General features: G+C 51.0%; 1 protein-coding gene across 2 annotated transcripts; it reads left to right on the top strand.

The window, feature by feature from the left end:
- Positions 1-720: 720 nt before the first annotated feature.
- ENO1 (enolase 1) lies at positions 721-14946 on the top strand. Of its 2 annotated transcripts, none has more exons than XM_036853308.1 (12): positions 721-866; positions 3278-3371; positions 5853-5948; positions 6962-7020; positions 9070-9139; positions 9584-9717; positions 10103-10325; positions 11470-11667; positions 12281-12482; positions 12895-13003; positions 13253-13311; positions 14506-14946. In XM_036853308.1, the coding sequence occupies exons 2-12, from the start codon at positions 3287-3289 to the stop codon at positions 14576-14578; spliced, it is 1308 nt and encodes a 435-aa protein (XP_036709203.1). In that variant the 5' UTR covers positions 721-866; positions 3278-3286; the 3' UTR covers positions 14579-14946. The 2 variants fall into 2 exon arrangements, with proteins under 2 accessions (XP_036709203.1, XP_036709195.1); XM_036853300.1 differs by lacking the exon at positions 6962-7020 and adding an exon at positions 7349-7407 and having other exon boundaries at positions 722-866.
- The last annotated feature ends 10477 nt before the right edge of the window (positions 14947-25423 follow it).

The following is a 25423-nucleotide window of genomic DNA, read 5'->3' as shown; positions in this document are numbered from 1 at the left end:
CACGCACGTGGAGGAGTGCCTGGCACATAGGAAGCGCTGTAATTAAGGGAAAGCGAACATCCTTTCGGCTCTTGGCCTAATAACTCCTGTGTGACCGACGCAAGGACAAAGGGACCGGGTCACCTTGGCGGGAGGGCAGCCGGGCGCGCAGGGCGCAGGCGCGGGTGGGCACACGTGGCCGGGCTCGCGACCCCGCGGCCCGGGAGCGGGGTCCGGGCGGGCGGCCGCCAACGTCTCCAGGGCGCCGGGGTCTCCGGCACCGCGCTGAGGGGCGACGGGTGGGGCGGCCGGGAAGGGCGGGCCGCGAAGGTCGTCACCAAGGTCGTGGGCCGGACGTGCGGCGCCGGGGCGACGCGGCGTGCGTGCGGGACTCGGAGTACGTGACGGAGCCCCGAGCCCTCATGCCGGCCGCGCCGGCCGCGCCGCCCCGCCCCTCCCCCGAGGCCCCGGCGCCACAGACTCCGCTCAGCCGCGGGTCCCAGCGGCGGGCGGGAGCGAAGGGGGACGGGGTTTCGCCCGCATCCCGACATAGCCGCGCAGGAGTGGGGGCGCCCAGCCCGACCCCGCCCCAACTACCCGAGACGTCGCCCCCTCTTCCAGTTCCCGGCGCCCGCAGTCCCACCCCTCCCTCGGAGGCGAGGGCCCGAGTGACGGCGCGCTGGGCCAATGGCGAGGCAGCGCGGAGGCGGTGGGCTTGAGGGGCGGGAAGTGGGCGGGGTCCCCGCGAGCTCGGCAGGAAGTCCAGGCCGGCGGAGCGGAGACGAGCTCGCGGGACTTGGAACGTCCGGACATTGCGCGTTAACGCTCGCCCTCGGCGTCCGCAGCACCCTCTGCTTCTCTCTCGTGCGGCGACCTCAGGCGGCCGGGTGAGGACTCAAGGAAGGGCTGCCGAGCAAGCGCCCGGGCAGGCGGCGCGTGGGTGCCCCGGGCCCGCGGGCGCTCCTGCCCCTCAGACGGCGTGCCCGGGGGTTCGGCGGGGAAGGGGCGGGTCGGCGCGCGCGAGCGGCCTCCCCGGGCCGGAGTCGCGGCCCGAGGCGGGGGCGCGGCGCCCGGTTTCTCCGGAGGCGAAGGTGCAGCTCAGCCTGTGATTACGAGTTACGGGGCCGCGTCACTGTCTCGGGAGGTTAGAGGTAGAACACGCGGTCACCAGGACAGCAGGCGATGAGGGTGGAAGGTGTGGCGAGCGCTCCAGGCCTAACCCGCGTGCTCATTAAAGCCAGGCTCTTCCGAGAATGGAGAAAGGGGGCCGGAAAAGGAGAGAGGCCCGGGAAGCTGCAGGCCACCCCACCCCCGGCCCCGCGCCCCTGCCTCCCGCTGGTGGCCCTCGGCCTGGCGCCTGAGTGTCCAGCCCGTCCCTGCTCCGGAATGAGCAGGGACTGATCTGCCTTCAGAAGGCACTTGATCTGGAGGGGACTGCAGCAGAGCCGTGGGGTCATTGGAAGCCCTGCAGGCGACCTCGCCCAAGTCGGGCACGAGGCGCTCCCTGCTCCCCGGGGCTGGCCACCAACAGTCGGCCCCTGATCTGACATAAAAAGGATGTACTTTGAGAAAACTTCCTGTTCGCTGGTTCCTCGGCAATGTGGTCTTCCCCCTGGGCGGTGTGGGCAGCTGGCTGACCTGCTTCCGGGGCGCACCTAGGCCCCGGCTGCCCGGTGTGCTCGTTCCGCCCCTGGTCCGGGCTTCAGTCCAGGCAGATAAAAGGCTGTGCAGGCTCCTAGTCAGACCCACCTTCCGCCCTGCCTGTGCTCCCTGCATTTTAATGACTTCGGAGAAAAGTTTTACTACCTAATTTCAAGATAAGTTGAATTTTATTTTCACATCGTGAAATCAGTCGACTGCCTTGTCTTATATCACTAAAATAAAACCAGAAATGAAATCTTACAACTGTATGATGAGGAAGTGTAATGAAGATGTGCTTAAAAGTGCATCTAAAATCTATGAAGTAAATCAGTGGTGGCCTGGGGATGCAGGGGGAGCAGTGACTGGAAATGGCCTCTGGGGACTTTTTTGGGGCGGTCAGTGTTACACGGGTATATGATTTGCCAAAATTCAAAGTTAACTAAAATTTTAAAACTTAAAAGATTTTAAACAAATTTGCCTTTTTGAGATTAAAAACTAGATACCTTTTTATTGGCTAATGAATAAAACTCCATTGTTACAAAGAAAAAACAAAGCCACAGAAGTGACTTCAGTATCTAATTTTGAAACTTAAAAAGATGCCATTTGCTGCTTCAGAACATTCCAGAGAAGATAATGGAGAGGAGCCCAGCTAGATAATGGCTTCCAAACACTGATTTGGTTCCTCTCCACTTCAGTCCTACAAGTTGTTCGATTCTGTTGTTCCTTGGAGAGCCTCTGGGAGAAAAAAGCAAGAAAGGGGCTTTCTCTGAGCTCTTGATATTTGTTCTCTGTGGCTGCAGACCACCCCCCTCCCCTTCTTTCTAAAGGTGTTTTCAAAGGAAAGCTCTTCCCTTGGCGTATCCTGGTGCTCAAAGATAGAATCCTTTCTCTAGTTACAGATCACGACATTTCATAATTAAGTTTTTTAAATGGGGTGAAATGCCCATTGAAAGCAACACTGACTAGATAATGTTATTTGTGTGCCCTGTCTTGCTAAAGGCCCAAGTACTGTGAGGTTTGAAAGGCTCAGAAACTGGCAAAGATCACAGCACATAGACCAAGGAGCTCATTCCTGGCCTCCAGATTCAGAATTTCTAACTGATTATCCAACATCGACCAATTGAGCCTTCTCCTGCTACCTCAGGTTTTACTTGATGAACTGTGTTCCCAACTTTTAATTCACTGTTCCACTACAAACCAGATTTTCCTCCTGGTCACCCCCACCCCCCTAATCCTAGATGGGTTTGCTTGTGGCCTTCACGTCCCCTTGGTCCTGATTTGGTCCCTTTCCCATGGCCCCGCACCTACCCTCGTTGGTAACTAATGACAGCCAGTTTCAGACTCTCTTCTTCAGACACTCTGCACGCCATCAACGTGTGAGTCTTGCCCGCCAGCACGCGCACTGCCGGGCTTGCTTTGCCTGTAGGACAAGACCTGAACTACTAGGGCCTTGTAGAGCTGCCCCTACCTACTTTTTAGGAACAATTCCCAGTGCTCTCCAGCAGGCATTTTCTCCCACTCCAGTCAGCCTTCCTACATCCAGTTTTTAGTTTATGCAGACTCTTTCTAGCCTAGGGATCCTCAGAAGTGACCCCTTGCGTAATGAGTCGAGGCTGCCTTATGGTTTATGGAAAATATGGACTGTGCTTCCCCACAGAAATTCACCATGTCTATCCTCAAGATCCACGCCAGAGAGATCTTCGACTCTCGTGGGAATCCCACTGTTGAGGTTGATCTCTACACCTCAAAAGGTATGGGCCACCTTTGTTTCTATAGTCCCTAGCACCACACTCCATTTTTTAAAACTTCAAATGACAGAGCCTTAGGCAAGAAAACGTCTGTTGTGGTAAAAGCCCTTCTTTCTGGTCTGCACATGCTGGTGGGCTGTGGTTCCCCACTGGGGGGAGGTTGGGAGGGTTTTAAGGCAAGAGGTCCTTGTCTTGGTGCTTCTTGGTACGTAGAGCAGAACACGGGTTGGCTGCTAGGTCAGTGAGGTGGGGAGGTAATGTGATAACCTTGTCCCTAAAAGGGCCTATCACTAATTTGGTTCACAGCTTGCTGTGACCAAATACGTAGATACGGCGTGATAGGATGGATCTTTCTTCCTTGAAAAGGAAAGAGATTAGGGGAGTACAAGGGTATATATAGCGCTCTTATCTCCATTTCCAGAAATCACTCTTAGAGGATCCGGGACAGTTTTTACTTTGGGGTGTTGGAACATTCCAGAGGCTCATATTTTTACCTGGCTGTAAGTCCCCTAAGAAGAATTTGCCCACTTGAGAAAAGAATAGAATGGGAACCCTTAAAAGCTCCCCCATTTTTCTTCTTTACTTTAAGAAACTGTAGTGCTTCCCTTGCCCTGCATTACCTCCAGCAATGTCTCTGCTGTTTTCTAAATGGTTGAAGCTGGAAAAGGAACTTCAGGCAGAATCACTCAGTGGTGCTGAGCACAGGCCTGCCAGTCAGAGCTGAGTCATGGTCTGAATCCCAGGCCTGGCTGTGGAACCCTTCCCTTCCTGTCCTCCCTTCCCCCTCGCCCAGAAAATGAAGGCCCCTTGAGTCGAGATTCACTGGGCAGGAGTCTGCCTTTGGTTACTGTCGGGGTGCCCTCAGAACACGATTGCTTCTGGGCATGTGCCTTGTGGCAAATGCCGTGTGTTCTCAGAAGATGGTGAGAATTTCCTTTCAGCTTATGAAACTGGCACACTTAGTCAGAGAGTGGAACTTTCCACTTGGAAATTAATGGACTTTGAACAACGAAAAAAGACCCAGGACACTAGAAGATTGTTGAGAGGGGGAATTTTCTTTGAAACTCTTTAAAATGACTAAAATTAATGTCTTTTGACATTTAAATGAATGGAACTTTCTCTTATGTGTCTTAATCCTTTCAAGAAAAGAAAAAAATAACAGGAAGTCATAAATTTGTTAAGAAACTTTCATCACTTCTTTCTTTCTTAGAATTTATTTTTTAGACCAGTTTTAGGTTCACAGCAAAATTGAGTGGAAGGTACAGAGCATTCCCGTCTACCCCCTGTCCCCACTATCACCGCCACCACCAGAGCGGTACCTTTGTTACAGTCGAACCTGCGTTGACACATCATCACCCAAAGTCCATAGTTGACATTAGGGTCACTCTTGCTTTCCTCATTTCTTCACCTGGTCCAGCGCCTGATGGATACAGAGAAAGCCAGGGCCTGTGTCGAGAAGAACGTGTGTCCTGCTGGTCACACAGTCGGTGCGGTGGCACAGGCATGCAACCAAGTATGACTGCGATACTTGGTTGGGTTTTTCCTCTTAGTTCATTTCCTTTCACATCTCCCGCATACCTCAGATGGGGAAATCCCTAATGGTTTCAAGGAGATTCAAGAGGCTGCCCACACTTCCTGCTCCCCTAACCCTTCTGCCCTGTGTAACGGATTTCTGCAGTACCGTTCTTGGCACTGTCTGTCCTTCTTCAAGAAGATTTGCCGTTTTTCTGCTCCACAGTCTAGGCTTAACCAGGCAGCTGGTTTCTATATCTGCAGGATTGTGCAGTGCATGCTTGATTGGGTTCTAGTGTTACTGTGCTTATTCCTTTTCTCTTCCAATCTGTCCTGTTTTCTGGTTTCCTGTTATGCAGAGAACCCCCAAATAGCATTTATTGCTCCCTAAGCTGAGGCAGGTGAGCTGTAGAGATACCTCTTGAGCCAGTGCTTTCAAGGCTGGAAAGCTAGCAGCCTCATCTCACTGGCCTAAGGGAAGCTTGGCCACGGTGCTCTACAGCTGGACTGTCTAAAATAGCCCAGTGTTTTCGTGGGTTACTAGCTGCTAGATAAGCTTAAATCCCGTAGGTGGCTTGCATTGTATTTTAGGCCGCGCTGCTGGGGGTGGTCCACGGCCCAGCTCCGGGGCTCCAGTGGGGAGCTTTGAGAGGTGTGGGCTCAGACCTCCCATTTGTTTTGGAATCTGCACTTTAACCCACAGGTGATATGTGTGCACGTTAAAATCTGAGAAGCTCTGCTCTAGACCTTTTTCTTTAGAGAAATTCATCAGCTGTGCTGTAGTGTCTGCAGTGCAGAATCATAAAAACATGAAAGGCAGGAGGAGCAGCCCGTCTGAGTCTTGCCGTCGTTGGGAGGAAGTAACCCTTTCCTAAGGGCAGCTGCCCTCTGTGAGCGGGGAGGGACTTGGGCGAGGGCGGGAGCTGTTTCTTAGTCATTAACTGTTTTTCGCCCTCCTCTCTCCACATCCAGGTCTCTTCAGAGCTGCTGTGCCCAGTGGCGCCTCAACTGGTATCTACGAGGCCCTGGAGCTCCGGGACAACGACAAGACGCGCTACATGGGCAAAGGTAAGCGCCGAGCCCAGGCCGGCCCCCGGCAGCCACAGCCTGCCTCCTGCTCCCCGCGGCTTGCGTTTGAGGGTAGCAGGCCTCTGATTCGGCCCAGAGCGTGGGCGCCGCGCGTGGAGGAGCTGGGAGAGCCGGCTGATTGGTTCCAGCGTCCCTGACCCTGGCGCTCAGGGCAGGCGTTTTAACACTTACTTCTACTGCAGTTTGTCTCCAATCTGTGAAGAACTCCTGGTTGGGTCAGAGGATGTGGGAGAAGAAGAAGACAAGTTATCTAGTACTAAGGAGCAGCCTCCCATCCTCCGGGAGGGCTCTGAGGGCCTTCCGGGCCATCAGGCCTCTTCAGGGTCTAGTCGTGGAGGAGAAGAGCTCCCGAAGGCCTGGCTGATGGCTCACCATTGATGGCCTGTCGTTGTCTTTCGGTCTCTCTGGCAGAGCCAGCCTCCGCTGGGCTGTATGCACACGGGCTGGGTACTGTGTCGGCAGTGTTCACCTTTCTGTAGATAGAACCTGTGCGGCCAAACTACAGAAAAGCAGATAGGGCTAGACTGGGCATTCTCAACGGGGACGGGAACTGGTTCTGGAGAGGAAGCAAAAACATATCATGACAGTTCATGGTTTGTGGCCTTCCGAAGGGCCACACGTGTAGACAGGTGGAGGGCACGTGTGCTGCCAACTCTCCAGGGAGGGCGATGAGGAAAGAGTCCAAAAACGCCGCAGGGGAGGAGGCGAGGGCGAGGTGGGGCTGGGGGCGCTGGGCCAGGGTCGCGGCGCCCCACTGGAGGGAGGCAGCTTGTGCAGAGAGCTCTCCCCAGGGGCCTTGCTGGCGGCCCAGGCCTACGTGCCTACAGCGGCAGGGCAGTGCTGTGCCCTGGCTGTAATGAGGACAGATGCACGGTCCCTGCAGCGTTCTCCCTGTCTTCTTGTTTCCTCTCTTTCTCTCACTCAGCCTCCTGCACAGCCTGTTCTCTTCTCAGTCTTTCTTTTTTCCTTCTCTGCCCATCTCTACTGGTCAGGTGTCTCCAGACCCATTAAGTATATTAACGAGTTCCTGGCACCAGCCCTGTGCACACAGGTAACACATACATTGGGCGTCCTTTAGTCTCGGCAGCTGGCCTGTCCAGTGCATGGTCTTGCCAACTAACCTCCCTTCAGACATTCTGGATGGTTGCTCTGTGTGCGGCTCTAACCCTTGGGGGTCCTAGGTAAGAGCACTCAGACTGGGCCAGAAAGCCCTCCGATTCCGGGGGGGAGAGGGTGATGGGGATTTGAAGGAGATCCCATTGAAGGTCTTTGGTCGGCTCTGAATATCTGGGTTAACATGGTGAGTGGTTCTCTCCAGCAATGCTGCTCAAGCCTGTCTTTCATTAATGTCGGTAATTTGATTTGATTATTCCTTCCAGGTGTCTCAAAGGCTGTTGAGCACATCAATAAAACTATTGCGCCTGCCCTGGTTAGCAAGGTAGGACCTGCCTCCTGATAACTAATGTATATTAATGCTATCAAAGCGCCTCCCCGGCCAGCCCAGGAGGCTTTCCTGTTCATGGAAGAGCTTATTCTGAGAGCTAAAGAAGCCAGTTGGATTCCCTGTCGTGCATGCGAATAACTTCGCCTTTCCTAACCCACCCTCTGCCTGTCCACGTGTCCATGGCTAACAGCGCATGGAATTGGATCCGAGGGACGGGAAGCTCTTAGCGCCTTGATGTTTCCCCACAGCCATCTTGACCTTCGGGGAGTTAAGATCCAGATTTTAAGAGCAGTTCTCAGGGGCGTTAAATGTAGTATCTGTGGCGACTGACTCATTTTTCATGAACTGTGGAATTATTTACTGTGTTTTTAAACAGCAGAACTCCTGTTATATAAAATCCTACTTGAAACCTCAATGTGTCAAACAGATCAAAGTGGAGCTGCTGTAGCTGAAGTGGGTCTGGGGCTTGGTCTCGTTTATCCTCCCTCCAGCCCCGCTCTCCGTAACTATGGCCCTTTCTCGGGTCCAAACCCAGCCTCGGCCTGTGTGTCCTCCTTGGTATGGCCCCTCTCCCGGCTCCACCCTGTACGCCGGGGGCAAGCGGCCCCTCTGCTGATCCTCTCCCCAGCTTGCCTGCTGTGGCCTGGCCCACGTGGCTGTCTGTAATGGGTCCCCAGGCGGAGGTTTTCAGCACTGCCTTGCCACGCACACCTTCCGGCCCAGCCTCCTAGGGCCCTTCACACACCGCTGTTCTTTGTGCCTCTGCGCCCTCACCTGGCCTGACTGACAGTGAGCAGGGCTTTCCTGGACATTTTTCTTTACTTGGGGGAGACAAACTTCAGTCTAACTCTTGGTGAGGGTTGACCTCAAGCCATCTGCTGGGGTGGCTTCTAACTTTACCCAAAGATGCCTTGTCACGAAAGCAAAAGATGCCGTATTGTTAACATGGCATGATGGACTTACAGATTCTGGTTTTCTTTCATATTTTAGCTTTTATATAAGAAACGTTATAAATAACATGCTGGTATCATTCACTTATGGAGTTTTTAAAGTAATGCCGACTTTTATTACATTACTTTGAGCCAGTTTTTAAGACACCAGTTTTATTTATACTCTCACCAAAAATAGTCATTTTCATCAGTCGTCAAACATTTTGCTAAATGATTGTGGACTACGTACAAAACTCGTATCTCCCATCAGATGATGGAGTTTGCTGTCACTGAGGGCAGCCGAGTGACGGCAGAAACTGACTTTGATGGTAAAGAACAATGAATTCTGTTATTTGCTGCCCCAAAAGTCACACTGCTTTGGAGTAATTCCTTCTTTAGCATGAAGCAGACAGTTCTGCCTCATGTGTAACGTGACCTCGGACTCCCTCAGTAGACTCCCCTTCATGACATGAGGACCATGCATTGTCGGATCCCTCGTGCTTGGAGAAATGCCTGATGCTCTTAAAGCAAGTGAAGGGCATTGTTCTGTCTCCCCATTTTCTCTTGGCATTCCCCCTTTTTTTGCCTGCCAAACACATGGATAACATAGAATTGATCTGGGCTTTGCACGGTTCCAAGGGTTGATGGCTCTGTGACAGGAGGGCACAGGGCATGCAGGTAGAGGCACCACTCCCTCCCAAGCAGCTTATCCTCCCTCTCCGTGTAGAAACTGAACGTCGTGGAGCAGGAGAAGATCGACAAGCTGATGATAGAGATGGATGGCACAGAAAATAAATGTGAGTGGCCTGAGGTGGGGTCTTTGCCAGGAAGATTGTGGCTTCTCCTGAAGACCCTTGAAGTCCTTTGGGGAGAGGTCGTGTCGTCCCTAACGATGAATTACGTAACTGTCTGCGGTCCTCCCCTAACGCTAATAAATCACATTTTTAAATATCAGGAGCATAGCTAGCTGACAGCAGCAGGCATGTAGGGTTACTCAGAAGAGGCTCGTGCTTTATATAATCGAGCAATTTGTGGAATTTTCCAGAGTACCATGGACCAAAGAAAGGGCTTTCTCTTTGGGGGAAAAAGCAGCCTACGTGGAAGTCTATTGCATTTCTGGTGTGAATATGCAAAGGAGATAGAAAGGAAAAGGTTCCGAATACAATCCAGGGTGCACACAGTAGCGCAGGCGGGAAGGCTGGTGAGTAAGAAATCCCTTAACATAACCTGTTCTGTTCTAGCCAAGTTTGGTGCGAACGCCATCCTGGGCGTGTCCCTGGCTGTGTGCAAGGCTGGTGCCGTTGAGAAGGGGGTGCCCCTGTACCGCCACATCGCCGACTTGGCTGGCAATGCCGAGGTCATCCTGCCAGTTCCGGTGAGTGGCGAGCGTTCGCTTTCTCATGGGGTCCCAAGACCTCCCGCCGCTCGACCTCATCCACGGGTGACTCTCCAGCACACGGGTAGAGCAGGCTCTGGGGGTCTCGGCTGCAAATAACTCCGCCGCCACCAGCTAAGAGTGACCTTGAGCAGGTGACTCGGCCCCCCTGCACCCATCTCCTTAATTGTCGATGGGAGATGAAAATTGTACCTGCCTTGTCGGGTTGTGTGCACTTGTGGTGGTAGTGACCGCAGTGCAGAGAGACCTGGTGGCTTCAGAGCCGCACGGGCCCCACGTGGGAGCCGTGCACCTGGGCATCGGGGGGCTGCTGAGGGGCGCGACCCCCCCGGGCCTGGAGCTGTACTTGTCTCTCTCCCCACAGGCTTTCAACGTCATCAACGGGGGCTCTCACGCTGGCAACAAGCTGGCCATGCAGGAGTTCATGATCCTCCCCATCGGGGCCGAAAACTTCCGGGAGGCCATGCGCATCGGAGCGGAGGTGTACCACAACCTGAAGAATGTGATCAAGGAGAAATACGGGAAAGACGCCACCAACGTGGGAGACGAAGGCGGGTTTGCTCCCAACATCCTGGAGAACAAAGAAGGTAGAGGCTCCGGAGGAAGCCCCTGGATTTCTGAGCACCGCCCCCAGCGTCTGCGAGGCTTCCACGCCTGCCCTCAGGGGCGCTGCTCTTTCCACCTTTCGTTCATTAAGTAGCAAAATGCAAAACCCTGCAGATGTGGGAGCTAGCGCTTCATTTAAAAAAAAAAATCACGAGAAATTTTCTTATTAATTCGACCTCTGAACGGCCTGATGATTTGCTTAAACTGAGCTGACGGTGGGCTAGGGAGGCGGTTCGTTTTCTTGCTGTCGTCCTTGCTCCCCCAGCGATGGCAAAGGTTTGCAACCTGCTCCGTGTTCAAGGATGCTGGCTGCGATGAGGACTGCTGTCAGTAACCGTTTCGGGTCATCCAGCCGCCCTAATGCTGCACAGGCTTTATTTAGCTTTGAATCCTTAGGCACAGGATTAAATGTGAGAGTTGAGTAGAGAATACAGAAGTCTTAGGAAAAGAATTCACGGATGAATTTTTTGTTTTAGAAGAAAAAGTAGGGTTCCAAGCATATTTCATTGCCTTCAAGGATGGCTAGTGAAAGAAAATGTCCATCCTGCTCTTTGGGTCAGTCATACAAAATTGCTGACGTTCGGCTATTTTAACCTATAAAAAGTGGCCCTTCACGCAGTTTGAATCTTGGGGATCTTTGTTGTGGAACGGGGGCCGGTGTCTGTCAGTTTCCCAACCAGCAGCGCTGCTGAGCGAGGCCGACCCTGAGCCTGGGCCGGACAGCAGAGCAGGGGCGGGGGCCTCGCTGTGCGGGCCGGGCCCCCCGTCCACTGGGCTCCCTCTTGGATCTCAGCCTTGGCTCTATTTAAAGCTAGTTCTGCGGGACAGCTGGTCTCAGCTGGTCACTGTATCTTGGCCGGCACAGCTGTTCTTTGGTGCTAAATTTGGGAGCATTTGTCAGTGAAAAAGCCTCTTAGGGTCCATTTCCAACTTGGCCATGCACTAGTGCCCCTGACCAATGGTTTCTTGCCCCAGAGCAGAAAAGAGTAACTGGAATCTTTGAAACTGGTGCCTAGGGCCAGAGCATCTCTTCCTCTTCCGGTACGGTTCCCATTTGGCAGAGTTAAAGGGGAATTTTGTCTCCATCCTCCTGGTTTCCAGACTCTTACCGCCATCTCTTTCCAGCCCTGGAGCTGCTGAAGAACGCCATCGGGAAGGCCGGCTACACCGATAAGGTCGTCATCGGCATGGATGTGGCTGCCTCTGAGTTCTTCCGGTCGGGCAAGTACGACCTGGACTTCAAGTCCCCCGATGACCCCAGCAGGTACATCACAGCCGACGAGCTGGCCAGCCTGTACAAGTCCTTCATCAGGGACCACCCAGGTGAGTGCTCCCGGGCGGCTGCAGGTGTGCGAGTGGCTGGAGCCTTCACTGGGGTGCTTGGTGCCGCAGAGCGGGCAGCCGGCCAGCCGCGGTGCGGTGTGATCGCCTCCTGAGCAAACGTGGTCCTGGCTCCACTGACAGTGAGGAAAGGAGCCTTGAGAGCCAGGACCACTGGGTGCTCCTAGGCTCTGCGTCACCTGATGCACACGGGAGAGGGGACACACAGGCACAGAGTGGGTTAGAACTTGCCCAGGGGCACACAGCAAATGGTGGAGCAGGTGTTCAGACCGGGAGGCGTCTCTAAGTCCCTGCGTTTAATGTTAAGTAACTTGGTGGAAGCGGAGCCAGGACCTGAAGCCCGGTCTTCACCCCTCTGGGTCCACAGCTCTGTTTTTGCTCTCGGTGGCGCTAAACTCAAACCACCCTGGGCAGCAAGTTTCCCACTTAACAACTGTGGGGTTGCGGGATCGCAGGTGACTGCAGTCCTGGTCCCAGGAGGGGGTTGGGAGGCCAGGTGAGGCGGGAAGGAGGGCGGGAGGGGGCTCTGGGGTGCGGCGGGTCAGCAGCCTGGGAGGCCACGCTGATGGAACACGCTCTGCCCTGCTCTGCTCAGTGGTGTCCATCGAGGACCCCTTCGACCAGGATGACTGGGAAGCTTGGCAGAAGTTCACTGCCAGCGCGGGAATCCAGGTGGTGGGGGACGACCTCACCGTGACCAACCCCAAGCGGATTTCCAAGGCTGTGAGCGAGAAATCGTGCAACTGCCTCCTGCTCAAAGTGAACCAGATCGGCTCCGTGACCGAGTCCCTGCAGGCGTAAGTGCCCTTGCACGGAGGGAGGGGGCCCTCCTGACTGGAACTCCTGGTGGCGTTTAAAGTAAGCTTTGGCCCCTAGGGGATCGGGGCGTTGGGCAGTTGTGTTCTAATCCTGACCACTTGGTGGCCCTACACTCCTGATTTAATATCACACGGAGAACGTTTGTCAGGAGACACACGTCTCTCTCCCTTGAGGAGTCTGAACCCAGTTTTTCAAACGTGACTAGAGAGCAGAGAAAGGTCCTCGGGCCCTTCAGAGGAGGGCGAGGGTTACCCTCTTCCCCAGCAGTTGGGAGCTCAGGGCTGCCCCAGGCCCCCCACCGGGAGTGATGGGTCATGGCCTCAGGAGGCCAGAAGGGGCCACAGTGCCCAGACAGTGGACCCATGCCATCTGGTTGTCCCTGGCTTCTAGGTGCAAGCTGGCCCAGTCCAATGGGTGGGGCGTCATGGTGTCACATCGCTCCGGGGAGACTGAAGACACCTTCATCGCCGACCTGGTGGTGGGACTGTGCACCGGGCAGGTAAAGAGCTCCCTGGGGTGAAGGGTGCTCCCTGCTTCTCTCTCTGACCTCAACTTCCTGAGCACAGACTGGGGGGGCAGGGGGGAGAATGGGGTCCTGGGTGCCTCTTTTATCCCCTCCTTCCTAGGGCCTGGGATCCTCTTTAAGAAATTGCTGGCTCTCTGCCGTGGCACCCTCCCCTTGCCCAAAATGCCCATGAAGATTCAGCGTCCACTGTAAGCAACTGTGGCCTTTCTTTCCTCCTTCCAGATCAAGACTGGTGCACCGTGCAGATCCGAGCGCTTGGCCAAGTACAATCAGATCCTCAGGTAAAGCGGCTGCCTTCGCTGCCTGTGTGGGCTTGCTTGGTCTCCAGGAGGAGCCCCTGGCCCTGTGGGGCTGGTACGAGGGTGGGGCAGGGGCCCTGGCCCGATATGTTAGGTTGGGACGGGTTGGGTGCCTGGCAGCGTTGGCCCAGAGCGGGGCCTGCTCCACACGATGCTGCCATCTTCTGGTGGGAGAGGGAACTGGCTCCCCTTTAGACAACTGATGCTCTCATTTTACACCCTTGTTTTGTGGACAAAGATACCAGAGCTCAGAGAGAGGAAGAAAAATTGCCAAAGGGCAAACAGCAGGGTTTCCACTCTTCAGCGCCTTCTGATGTTCTGGTCCCTCCCCTTTTTTGTCTCAGTGTGTCCTTGGGAAGCACCTATAAACACAGGGAGATCTGCCCTTTTGTTATATTATTACAGTCTTGAAGGGAAAAGGAACGTCCATTTTATAAGTCCTCCCACGTTACCCCGTCTTTGAAACTTTATCCTGGAAAATTTCAAGCCTATAAAAAAATCAGTGAACAGTAGAATGTACTCCCTTCCCCATTATCCGGATACACCAGCTGTCTGTATTCCTCCATGTTTTGTCTCTTTACACCCTTTTTTCATGGAGAATTTTAAAGCAAATTCAGGCATCTTATGATTTCACTTGTATATATTTCTTTCAGATAAGGACTTATTTTTGTTTTTTAACATAACCACTCTACAGTGATGATGCCGACGATTAGTGGTAACATCAGTACCCTTTTTTTTTTTTTGATATCAGGATCCAAACAGAGTTCACACTAATGAGTGCCCCCTCCTTATTTCCCTGTGCCATTTGTTGCAGAAACTGGGTTATCCTTTCATTGAAAAAACATTTTTTTAAATATTCTAAGAAATAGTCCTACCATATCTTCTCCTTTGTCCTTCAGAAACACTGGGGGGAAGAGAAGGAAGGCGAAGGGGCAGCCGGTGGACAGCTTGTTGCGTGAATTGGGTGGACGGAGAGAGCCGAATGCTCTTCTATTCCTGGCATCTCCAAGAAGCTCACGTTTAGGGGAATAGTTAGACAGACTGGGCAATGGTTGGGTCCCCAACTTCCTGGCAGGAAATGTGTCTTTGACCACTTCTCTGGGTGGGAAAACTTACTGCATTGAGGTGTGACTTCTCTCTTTCTCTCCCCATCTCTCTATCTTTCTGCTTCCTAAGAATTGAAGAGGAACTGGGCAGCAAGGCCAAGTTTGCCGGCAGGAACTTCAGAAACCCCCTTGCTAATAAGTAAGCTGTGTGCGGGTGAGCCCTGCGGTCACTCGTCGGCTAATTAGACCTGCTCCTGATGTCACCTGGGCAGCCCGAGGCCCCTGCCGATGCTCTGAGGGGCCTCTGATAGTTAACTGCCCTTTCCCCTTCCTGTGACGTTCTCACTGCTTCCTTAGACCTGCTGCAGAAGCCGAGCTTGACCATCTGGAACCCTGCTGGAAACCCTAGCTCTCTAATTATATAATTGGCCCAAATCATTGTTTTTCTCACCTCGCTTCCACCAAGTGTCTGGAGCCATGTGTATCTGCATTGTAATCTCCGAGGCGTCCACAGGCAAGATCCCCGGTGGTTTTGTGTGCAAAATAAAAAGGCCTCAGTGACCCATAGGGATGCTCTGTGTGTGTATGAAGTGGTCCGTCAGTCTGTCTGTCCTCGCGTCTTGAGTATTCATGGAGCACCTCTACAAGAGCTGAGGCTTTGTGTCATGACAGAAGGGGAAGAGGAGTTTGTGCAGGATGTCGCATAAGCCCTGGGGAAGGGCCGGTTTGGGAGGAGGTGAGAGATGGGGCAGCCCGTGCCCTTCCACAGCAGCTCGGGCAGCGCCCAGAGGCCTGACTTGAGGATCAGACATGTTAATTTGGGAGAAAAGACAAATGCAGAGCTCTTGCAGATTACCTCAAGGACAGCAGCTTCTAGGTCACACCATGAGTCCAAACCAGAGAGAAGCTGAGCGTCCTGGGCAGGCTGCGGGGCAGGTTCTCCATCCTTAGGGGAAACTGGTAAAAGAATGGTTAGAGGTAGCTCTGGGGCAGTAGGAGGGCATCCAGAGGGTCTTGGAGAACCCTACTTAGATACATTCAGATTTAACTTGGGGACTTGCCTGATGGTCCCGTGGTTAAGACCACACCCCAAATGCAGGGGGCACGGGTTCGATCCCTGGGCGGGGAACTAAAATCCTGCATGCTGCACAGCATGGCCTAAAAAATTGAAAAAAACATTTTTTTAATTTAATTTCTTTCCTCGTTTTCACTAACCTGATTTCAAGTCCTCAGAAGCTCCACGTGGCTGATGCCCACTGAGTTGGGTACCACGGGTGTGAAGCATTAGCATTGCAGAAAGCACCATTCTGGAGAAATGACTAAGCACCAGTGAGACGTGAAATACTATGGTTGCTCTGAATTGGGTTATAATACCTGGCGAGGCCCCCCAGTGGACATTGTTGTTATTGCTCATCTGTATCAGGGTTTAACCCAAGAAGCAGAACCAGTAGAAGGTACATATATTAAGGGATTTATCACAAGGAATTGGCTTCTGTGATTGTGGCTAAGCTAATCCACAATCTATAGGGCAGCCAGTCAGAAGGGAGGGTGACCAGGACACAGGTGAAATTTCTCTTGGGTCAGCCCTGCTTTTAAGACCTTTCACCTGATTCAGGCCCACCTAGATCATCCAAGATCATTCCTTGTTCAAAGTCAACAGATAAGTGGTTTTAATTATGTCTGCAGAATAGCTTCACAGTAACACCTAGATTAGTATTTGACTAAACAGTAGGACTCGAGTCATGTCACAAAGCCACCACCCCTTTTGAACTTGGCAACCACACACATACGTCTTAAACCATAACTTAATCTCCAAATAATGACAAAACGCTTCTTCACCTAATGTACAGCTCTCCTGTGTACAGCCAAAACCACTCGCCTGTCCCAGCTTTGTATGACTGGTTTCCATCTAAAAACTGACTCTGCAAGGAAGTGAGTCGAACTCAGCCTGACAGTCTCACTAGAATGTTTGTTCATCCAAACTTTAAAGCAGCAAGTTAGCATTAGTGTCTCTAAACTTGGTTTCATGTCAACATTTCCTGACACTTTTATTTTAAAACAATGGCAGTTAAACGCATTTTTCACTCTTGGGTTAAAGGGCAAGGAGCCCTTTCAGATCTGCTCCACCCGGAAGGAAGGCTGCTGGGGCCTCCCTGGCCCTGGGGACACTGAGCCCCTGGGGAGGATGGTTGACAGCTCTGACCCAGCAGAGACAAGCACGAAGCATGTTCCTGATGCGGATGGGCAGGAGTAGGCCAGGAGGAATTGCAGACCATTGGCCTCTTCCTGGAGGCCCTGTCTGAAGCAGGACAGGCAACGTTAATTCTGAGTTTCCAGAAAGCCACGCTTGGGCTTTAAGATGACCTATGACGTTAAACATTTCTCTGGATCACAACTGCAGGAACTTAAAGTGTTTTTAAAGTAAACATCTCTGGTAGTAGTCTCTGGACTTGCATTATGTGTTTTCTTTTTAAATTTTAACCTCATAATACAAATACTTTCCCGCGAAATATTTACTTTTCATCTGTGGTTGTCTTCCAACTTCCAGATTCCTGCAACATTAGAACAAAAATCAGCTGAAAAGTTGAAACAGTGTAGTTTGCAAACTTGGCCATACATTGGAATCACCTCGGAAGCCTTTAAGTCTCCCATTGCCCAGACCAAGTAAATCAGAACCTCAGAGTAGAAACCAAAGACTCAGTATTAAAAGTTTCCCAGCTGACTCCAATGTGCAGCTCAGCTTGAGAAGCACTAGAGTACAGGAGATGGATTGCAGGATTGGTGATGACCAGGCAGGCCTAGAATGCCAGGCTTCCCCTGAAAAAAAACCCGGCCGCCCTGGTCACTTTATTTTTGTTGAATGCAGCTGAGGCCGGAAGATGGCGTCCGAAGGCAGTCACCTCAGGCCACAGAGCTGCGAGCTGTGCCATCTGCAGGGAGGAAGCCCGGACAGGAGCCTGGCTCTTGACTACGAATTCTGTGTGCGGTCAGCTCTCCTCCCGGCAGTGGAGATCCTGCTCCCCACAGCAGCCCAAGCTCATGCAGTGCAGTGGCTGAGAGCACAGCAGGAGCTGGACCACCTAGGTTTGGATTCTGGCCCTCCCGCTGAACAACTGAACAAATCTGTACGATGAGGCTAATACTCCAATAGTGCTACCTCATGGCTTATTACAGAGTATTATAAATGGTCACATCAGCTTAGGCTCCCACCCAGCATAGAATGAATTAAACCATCAGGTGCTGATACACTTACCTAGGAAGAGGTACAGGGCATAGGGAAAGAGGAGGAAGGTCTTCAGAGCATATAAAGCACCTGTGGCCATGACTGAACAAAAAGGGACAGAGTCTGGAGTGGAAAGTTCACAGCAACCTGGGAGAAGTGTGTGGACCCACTGAACCAACCTCAGTGACGTATAATTAACATTCAGTAACAGGCACCTGTTTTAAGTATACAGTTTGATGTGTTTTCACATATACGCCTGGGTAACCAGCACCACCACCACAACGGACCGTTTCCAACACCCCCAAGAGTTCCTTGAGCCCCTTCCCGGCTAATCCCCACCCCGACCCTCCAAACGCAGGCAACCTAGTGTTGTTTTTTTTTTTAGTTCAAATGAGTTGTCAAAATCTAAAAAACAGATTCCTTGTAAAAAAAGAAATCTTGCCTGGTGGCGCAGTGGTTAAGAATCCGCCTGCCAATGCAGGGGACACGGGTTCGAGCCCTGGTCCGGGAAGATCCCACATGCCACAGAGCAGCTAAGCCCGTGCACCACAACTACTGAGCCTGTGCTCTAGAGCCCGCAAGCCAAAACTACTGAGCCCACGTGCCACAACTACTGAAGCCCACTCGCCTAGAGCCCATGCTCTGCAACAAGAGAAGCCACCGCAATGAGAAGCCCACGCACCGCAATGAAGAGTGGCCCCTGCTCGCCGCAGCTAGAGAAAGCCTGTGTGCAACTATGAAGACCCAACACAGCCAAAAATAAATAAATACATTTTTTTTTAAAATTCCAATTTCTGCATTCTAATGGATTGGAAAATTGCCAACACTGGGCCTGCATTCCTAGAAGACAGCAGTTGGCCACCATTTTTTTTTTAAATCTTTATTTATTTATTTTTGGCTGCGTCAGGTCTTAGTTGTGGCACGCAGGACCTTTCATTGCGGCACGAGGGCTTCTCTGTAGTTCTGGCCCTCAGGCTCAGTAGTTGCAGTGAGTGGGCTTAGTTGCCCTGCGGCATGTGGGATCTTAGTTCCCCGACCAGGGATTGAATCTGGGCCCTCGGCAGTGAAAGCCCAGTGTCCTAACCCCTGGACCGCCAGGGATTCTTCTGAAGGCAGCCCCCTGCCTCCTGCTTCCCTTAGTTACATGCCTGCCCAGCCCTCCACGGCTTTTGAATTGGCCACCCCTGGTCCACGGTCTCTTCTGCAGGCCGACATCGTCCCAAATCTTTCCTTTTTGTAAGAACCCTCTATCCCCAAGGGTTCCGGAGTTCAGGTCCGCCAGGGCTCCTCTGCCATTGACAACTCATCTCCCGGTGCCTCCAGGTAGTAACGACTCCCCAGACGCAGCCTTGAACGTGTCAGCTCATCTAGGCCCATAAATGTGGCCGGCAAGGCACCACCTTCATCCAGTTCTGCTCTAGGGGGAGGCCAGCCCGGCCTTCTTCCTGCCCATCTTGCTGCAAAGTGTGAGGGCTTGGTAATCAGGGCTGCCGTCCACAGGGACCAGGAATGATAGCAGACTCATTTGCATATGTGACCTAAGACAGTAATTAAACCCAGGCACCCCAGGGGTGAGGAGTAAGCACATTAATTCAGGAGCAATTAAAACCCTCCAACATCACTGTCGCACAGCCGCCACTTCTGAGACCGGCTGTAACTAATGACAGTCACCTTTGGGCCCCCTCTTTTGGCCACCAGACGGCCACCATGACTGCACATTCTTGAGGGGGGCACGCTCGTGCCTAAGCGGGGGCAGTTTCCCCAGACGCTCGGTCTTTCTGTAGGGCCCCTGATGCTATTATGGACAAGTTACTGTGAGAAACAATGCCTTAGTCTTTTTCTTTTTCTGTTTTTTTGGTGGCAAAATATACATAGCAAAATTTACCATTTTAACCATTGTTAAGTGTACAATTGGCTGGCGTTAAGTACATCCAAAGCTTTCATAACCATCACCACTATCTATTTCCAAAAGTTTTTCAGGGCTTCCCTGGTGGCGCAGTGGTTGAGAATCTGCCTGCCAATGCAGGGGACACGGGTTCGAGCCCTGGTCTGGGAAGATCCCACATGCTGCGGAGCAAATGGGCCCGTGAGCCACAATTACTGAGCCTGCGCGTCTGAAGCCTGTGCTCCGCAACAGGAGAGGCCACGATAGTGAGAGGCCCGCGCACCGCGATGAAGAGTGGCCCCCACTTGCCACAACTAGAGAAAGCCCTCGCACAGAAACGAAGACCCAACACAGCCATAAATAAATAAATAAATAAATAAATAAATAAATATTAAAAAAAAAAAAAAAGTTTTTCATCATCCCAAACAAATTCTACACCCGTTAAGCAATAATTCCCCATTCTCCTCCCCCCACCCTAACTCCTGGTAACTTTTATTCTATTTTCTGTCTCTGGGTGTAAATTTGCCTATTCGAGATATTTTATATAAGGGGATTCATACAATAGTCATCTGGCTTATTTCACTTGGTGTAATGTTTTCAAGGTTTATACATGTTGGAGCCTGTGTCAATACTTCATTCCTTTTTATGGCTGAGTAATGTTCCATTTTATAGATATACCGCATATATCCATTCATTTGTTGATAGACACTTGGGTGGTTTCTACCTTTTGGTTATTGCCAGTAATGCTTCTATAAACCTGGGTGTACAAATATCTGTTTTAGCCCCTGCTTTCAATTCTTTTTGGTATGTACTTAGCAGTGGAATTGCTGGGTCACATGGTAATTCTATGTTTACCTTTTTGAGGAACTACTAAGCCATTTTCCACTGCAGCTGCACCATTTTACCTTCTCACAAGTAACGTATGAAGGTTCCAATTTCTCCACATTCTTATCAACACTTGTTATTTTCCATTTTTTTTTATTATGGCCATCCCAGTAGGTGTTAAGTGATATCTCACTATGGTTTTAATTTGCATTTCCCTAGTGTCTAATGATGTTGAACATCTTTTCATGTGCTTATTGGCCATTTTTTAATCTTTCCAAGTCACTTGGCCATTTTTTTAATTGGGTTGTCTTGTTCCTGAGTCATAGAGTTCTTTATATTTTTTGGATCCTATTAGATATATGATTTGCAAATATTCTCTCCCATTCTGTTGTTTGTTTTTTCACTTTCTTGTAGTCTCTTTTAAACTTTTTTTTTTTTTTTTGGCCAGGCCATGCGGCTTGCAGGATCTTAGTTCCCAGACCAGGGATTGAACCTGGGCCCTCAGCAGTGAAAGCACGGAATCCTAACCACTGGACCAGCAGGGAATTCCCACCTTGTAGTATCTTTTGATACACAAAACGTTCTAATATGAAGTCCAATTTATCTATTTTTCCCTTTGTTGCTTGTGCTTTTGGTGTCATGTTTAAGAAACCATTGTCAAATCCAAAATTATGGGGACTTCCCTGGTGGTCCAGTGGGTAAGACTCCGTGCTCCCAATGCAGGGGGCCCAGGTTCGATCCCTGGTCGGGGAACTAGATCCCACATGCCACAACTAAGAAGCCCCCATGCCGCAACTAAAAAAAAAAAAAAAAGATCCCACATGCTGCAACTAAGACCCAGCACAGCCTAAATAAATAAATAAATTTTTTTTAAAAAAAATCCAAGGTTATGAAGATTTGCCCCTGTGTTTTCTCCTGAGAGTTCTTTGGTTTTAACTCTTGTATTTGGGGTTTTTTTTTTTTTGGCTGCGTCGGGTCTTTGTTGCTGTGCACAGGCTTTCTCTAGTTGTGGCGAGCGAGGGCTACTCTTTGTTGTGATGCGCGGGCTTCTCATTGCAGTGTCTTCTCTTGTTGCGGAGCACGGGCTCTAGCTGTGCAGACCTCAGTAGTTGTGGCTCGCGGGCTCTAGAGTTGCAGTGCACAGGCTCTAGAGCATGGGCTCAGTAGTTGTGGCACATGGGCTTAGTTGCTCTGCGGCATGTGGGATCTTCCCGGACCAGGGCTCGACCCCGTGTCCCCTGCATTGGCAGGCGGATTCTTAACCACTGCACCACCAGGGGAGTCCCTGTATTTAGGTTTCTAATCCATTTTCAGTTAATTTTTATATATGGCATAAGGTAAGGGTCCAACTTCATTCTTTTGCATGTGCCATTTGTTGAAGAGACTGTCTTTTCCCCACTGAGTAGTCTTGGCACTCTTATTGAAAATCAGTTCGCTATATATACGGGTTTATTTCTGGGTTCTCTATTCTATTGGTCTGTGTGTCTGTCCTTATGCCACGCCACACTGCTGCAATCACTTTCGCTTTATAGGACATGATCTAGCCTTTTACGTACCTGTCCCTTCATCTCCTCCTCACCAAACACTCTGAAGTAGGCATTATAATCATTCTTACTGGGTAAAGTCAGGCCTAAAAGGTTAGGGTGACTTACCCTCCGTCACAAAATTGGTGGATGTATTATCCTTTGCAAGGTGACATTGCAAGTGCTCCCAGGTTGACAGACATACAATAACAGTGAATTCTTGTATCTTGACCTTAAAAACAACCTCCATAGTCAGGTGATGTCTAGCCAGGCCTTCAGCAACTAGGATCCCAAAGCCAGGATCTTCCAAGAGGAAGAAAGTGACCCTGAGCATCTTTGATCAAGGTGAGGACAAGAAGGTCCTTCCCCCCAAAGGCCACAGATCCCCTCCTGGAGACGGCTGCTTACAAACTCCCTTTGCCCAAAGGGCTGAAGCTGCCCTCTTTGCACCCCAGCTAAATTTTTCCTTAAAAGAAGGAGACGCTGGGCTTCCCTGGTGGCGCAGTGGTTAAGAATCCGCCTGCCAGTGCAGGGGACACGGGTTCGTGCCCTGGTCCAGGAAGATCCCACATGCCGCGGAGCGGCTAGGCCGTGAGCCACAACTACTGAGCCTGCGCGTCTGGAGCCTGTGCTCCGCAACAAGAGAGGCCGCGACAGTGAGAGGCCCGCGCACCGCGATGAAGAGTGGCCCCTGCTCGCCGCAACTGGAGAAAGCCCTCGCACAGAAACGAAGACCCAACACAGCCAAAAATAAATAAATAAATAAATAAATTTATTTAAAAAAAAAAAAGAAGGAGACCCTGGAGCTGTTTGGGTTTGCTTTCTCTGGTCACGATTCTGGGCAGGTCTTGCAAGGAAGTTTCCCTCTGACCTGCTCTACAGTCTGGGTGTGTCTGTTCGCGAGTTCCCTGCCTATCAGGATGCTGGGACTTTGAGAAACACTTTCAAGATGAGGGGGGTGCTGCCATCTCCCCCAAAATGCACATACACACACACACCTGCCCCTGCTGACCCTCGACCCCCTACCCTGCTGAATTTTTCTTCAAAGCATATGACATCACTTAAAATATCCGGCATCTGCTTTTTGGTCTTCCTTCATTAGAATGTAAATTCCACGAGACTTTATCTTGCAGGGACTTTTAGTTTTGCTGACTGCAGTGTGCCTGAGGCCGAGAATAGTGCCTGACACATAGCAGGTGCCTCAGGCGTGAATGAGTGCGTGGACCAGACCTGCGGTCCACACAGGCCACACCAGGTGCCATGCGTGAGGAATGTAGCCACCTCTGCCGAGTGGACCTTTGAGCTCAGAAGCTTGGGTGCTTAAGATGAAAAGGAAACGAAGACTTTTTTTAATTACAGAGATTAAAAAAAAAAAAAGTTAGTGGTTGAAGTCCACGAGCATGGTCTCAGAAGCAATCAGCTGCAGGAGAGGGAAAACCTGGAGAATGGGGTGAGCCGGGAATCAGACGTTTTCAAAAGGCGAGATCATGAGGAAGGCAGCGCCTTGGACCTGAGGGTACCTGAGTTCCTGGATCCCGCAGGCTGGGGCTTCCCTGAGCTGTGAGGCAAGAAATGTCAGCCTGGGGCTGCTGGGCCCCTCAGCGAGCAGTGATGTTTTCAAGGTTCATCTGGGTCGTGGCTTGTATCAGTGTGTCACTTGTTTTTATAATATTCCATTGTACAGATATACCACCATTGCCTAATCCAAGGTCTCAAAGGTTTACACCTATGTTTCTTTCTAAGAGTTTAATAGTTTTAGCTCTTGTATTTGGGTCTCTGATCTACTTGAGTTAATTTTTGTGCAAGGTGTTGCATGTGGATATTTACCTATTCATCAGTGGGTGGATATTTGGGTTGTTTCCACTTTTTGGCTATTATAAACAACGCTGCTGTGTACATTCATGTACAAGCTTTTGTGTGGACATATATCTTCCATTTTCCTGGGTACATACCTACTAGTGGAATTGTTGGGTCATATGGTAACTCTATGTTTAACTTTTCGAGTAACTGCCAAAGCGTTTTCCACAGTGGTTGCACCATTTTACATTCCCACCAATACTGGGAAAGTAAAACTGGGAATTTTCCATATCCTCACCAACATTTATTTTCTGGTTTTTTTGAATAGTGGTATCTTATTGAGGTTCTGATTTGCATTTTATTAATGTCTAATGATGTTGAACATCTTTTCAGTGTGCTTATTAGCAACTTGTATATCTTCTTGGAGAAATGTCTATTCAAATCATTAGCCCATTTTTTAATTGGTTTATTTGTCTTTTTGTTGTTGAGTTGTGAGAATTCTTTATACATTCTGGTTACTATCATATATATGATTTGCAAATATTTTTCCCCATTCTGTAGTTTGCTTTTTACTTTCTTGATAGTGTCTTCTGATACACAAAATGTTTTAATTTGGATGAAGTCAAATTTATCTCTTTTTTCTTTTCTTGCTTGTGCTTTTGGTGCCATATTTAAGAGACAACTGTCTAATCCAAGGTCCTGAAGATTCACACCTATGTTTCTTTCCAAGAGTTTAATATTTTTGGCTCTTACATTTATGTCTGTGATCTATTTGAGTTCATTTTTATGTAAGCTATGGTATGTGGATATCCAGTTGTTCTGGCACCATTTGTTGAAAAGATGTCATTTTCACCTGATTCTCAGATGTCATGGTCACCCCCAGCACCCTGCCTCACCCTTGGCTGTGCTTCTTGCTATCTTTCCAAAAAAAATGAACTCTTAGGGTACAGTAAGGGCTGTCAAAACTGCTGCCTCAGCTGAGCTCAAACCTGGCTAGGACTGGGAAAACGAAATTCCCAAGTCAGCATGAAACCTTCAGTCTGTCTGCTGATGTGGAACTAGGACCCCAGGCGTGTAACGCCTGGGGCTACAGGGATAGAAAGGATCCCAAGCCCTCAGCACCCTGGCATGAGAGCAAGGTGCCCCTCCGTCCACCATCCTAGGGTGAAAGTCAGTGCCAGGGCTAGGGTGAGGCAAGAGAAGCCTGCGGGGCACAAAATGTAAGGAGATGCTCGCTCCCGCTCTCTCATCCTGGCTACTCATGGGCAGAAGGTAAGCTAGTGGCTAACAGTCTGGGCTCATGGGGGGTCAGGGGCGCTAGGGCAGCCCTTAGCCACCAGGGGGTGCTGTGGGAGCTGCCCTGAGCCCCTCGGCCTCCCGGCCTCGCCCTGCCTGCTGGCTCTGCCGGGCTGGCCAGTCTCCCAGCCCCAGCTGACACTGCCCTGTGGCTCTCAGGGGCTCGGGGCCAAGGCCAAGGCGGCCCAGAACTCTGGGCAATGCTCGGTGAGATGAGTGGAGCTGTCACAGGACAAAGGGAAATTCCTGGACAGTGTCAACACCTGCTCTTCCCCTGTCACACAGATGCTGTGTCGAGGCGCAGAGGAACTGGCCACTGCAGAGGCCACCACAGCACCACGGGGACATGGCCCAGGGGAGCTGGTCCTGGCTTGCTTTGCTCTCTGAACCTTTCAGGATGCACACCCCTCCCTTCAATTTCTTGCACGTTGAGGACTTTTGTTCAGTCTTTCCAGGAACCAAGGGAAGGAGAAGGAAACCGGCAGAGGGACGTGCCTCC

This window comes from Balaenoptera musculus, chromosome 1 (assembly GCF_009873245.2).
Source record: "Balaenoptera musculus isolate JJ_BM4_2016_0621 chromosome 1, mBalMus1.pri.v3, whole genome shotgun sequence".
Lineage (NCBI taxonomy): Eukaryota > Metazoa > Chordata > Mammalia > Artiodactyla > Balaenopteridae > Balaenoptera > Balaenoptera musculus.
This window is presented reverse-complemented; position numbering and strand designations above follow the sequence as displayed.

Coding starts and splice junctions, on each gene's coding strand:
- ENO1 (XM_036853308.1), top strand. CDS start 3,287: ATGTCTATCCTCAAGATCCACGCCAGAGAGATCTTCGACTCTCGTGGG. Junction 9,140..9,583: donor GGATGGCACAGAAAATAAAT/GTGAGTGGCCTG, acceptor GTTCTGTTCTAG/CCAAGTTTGGTGCGAACGCC. Junction 11,668..12,280: donor CTTCATCAGGGACCACCCAG/GTGAGTGCTCCC, acceptor TGCTCTGCTCAG/TGGTGTCCATCGAGGACCCC.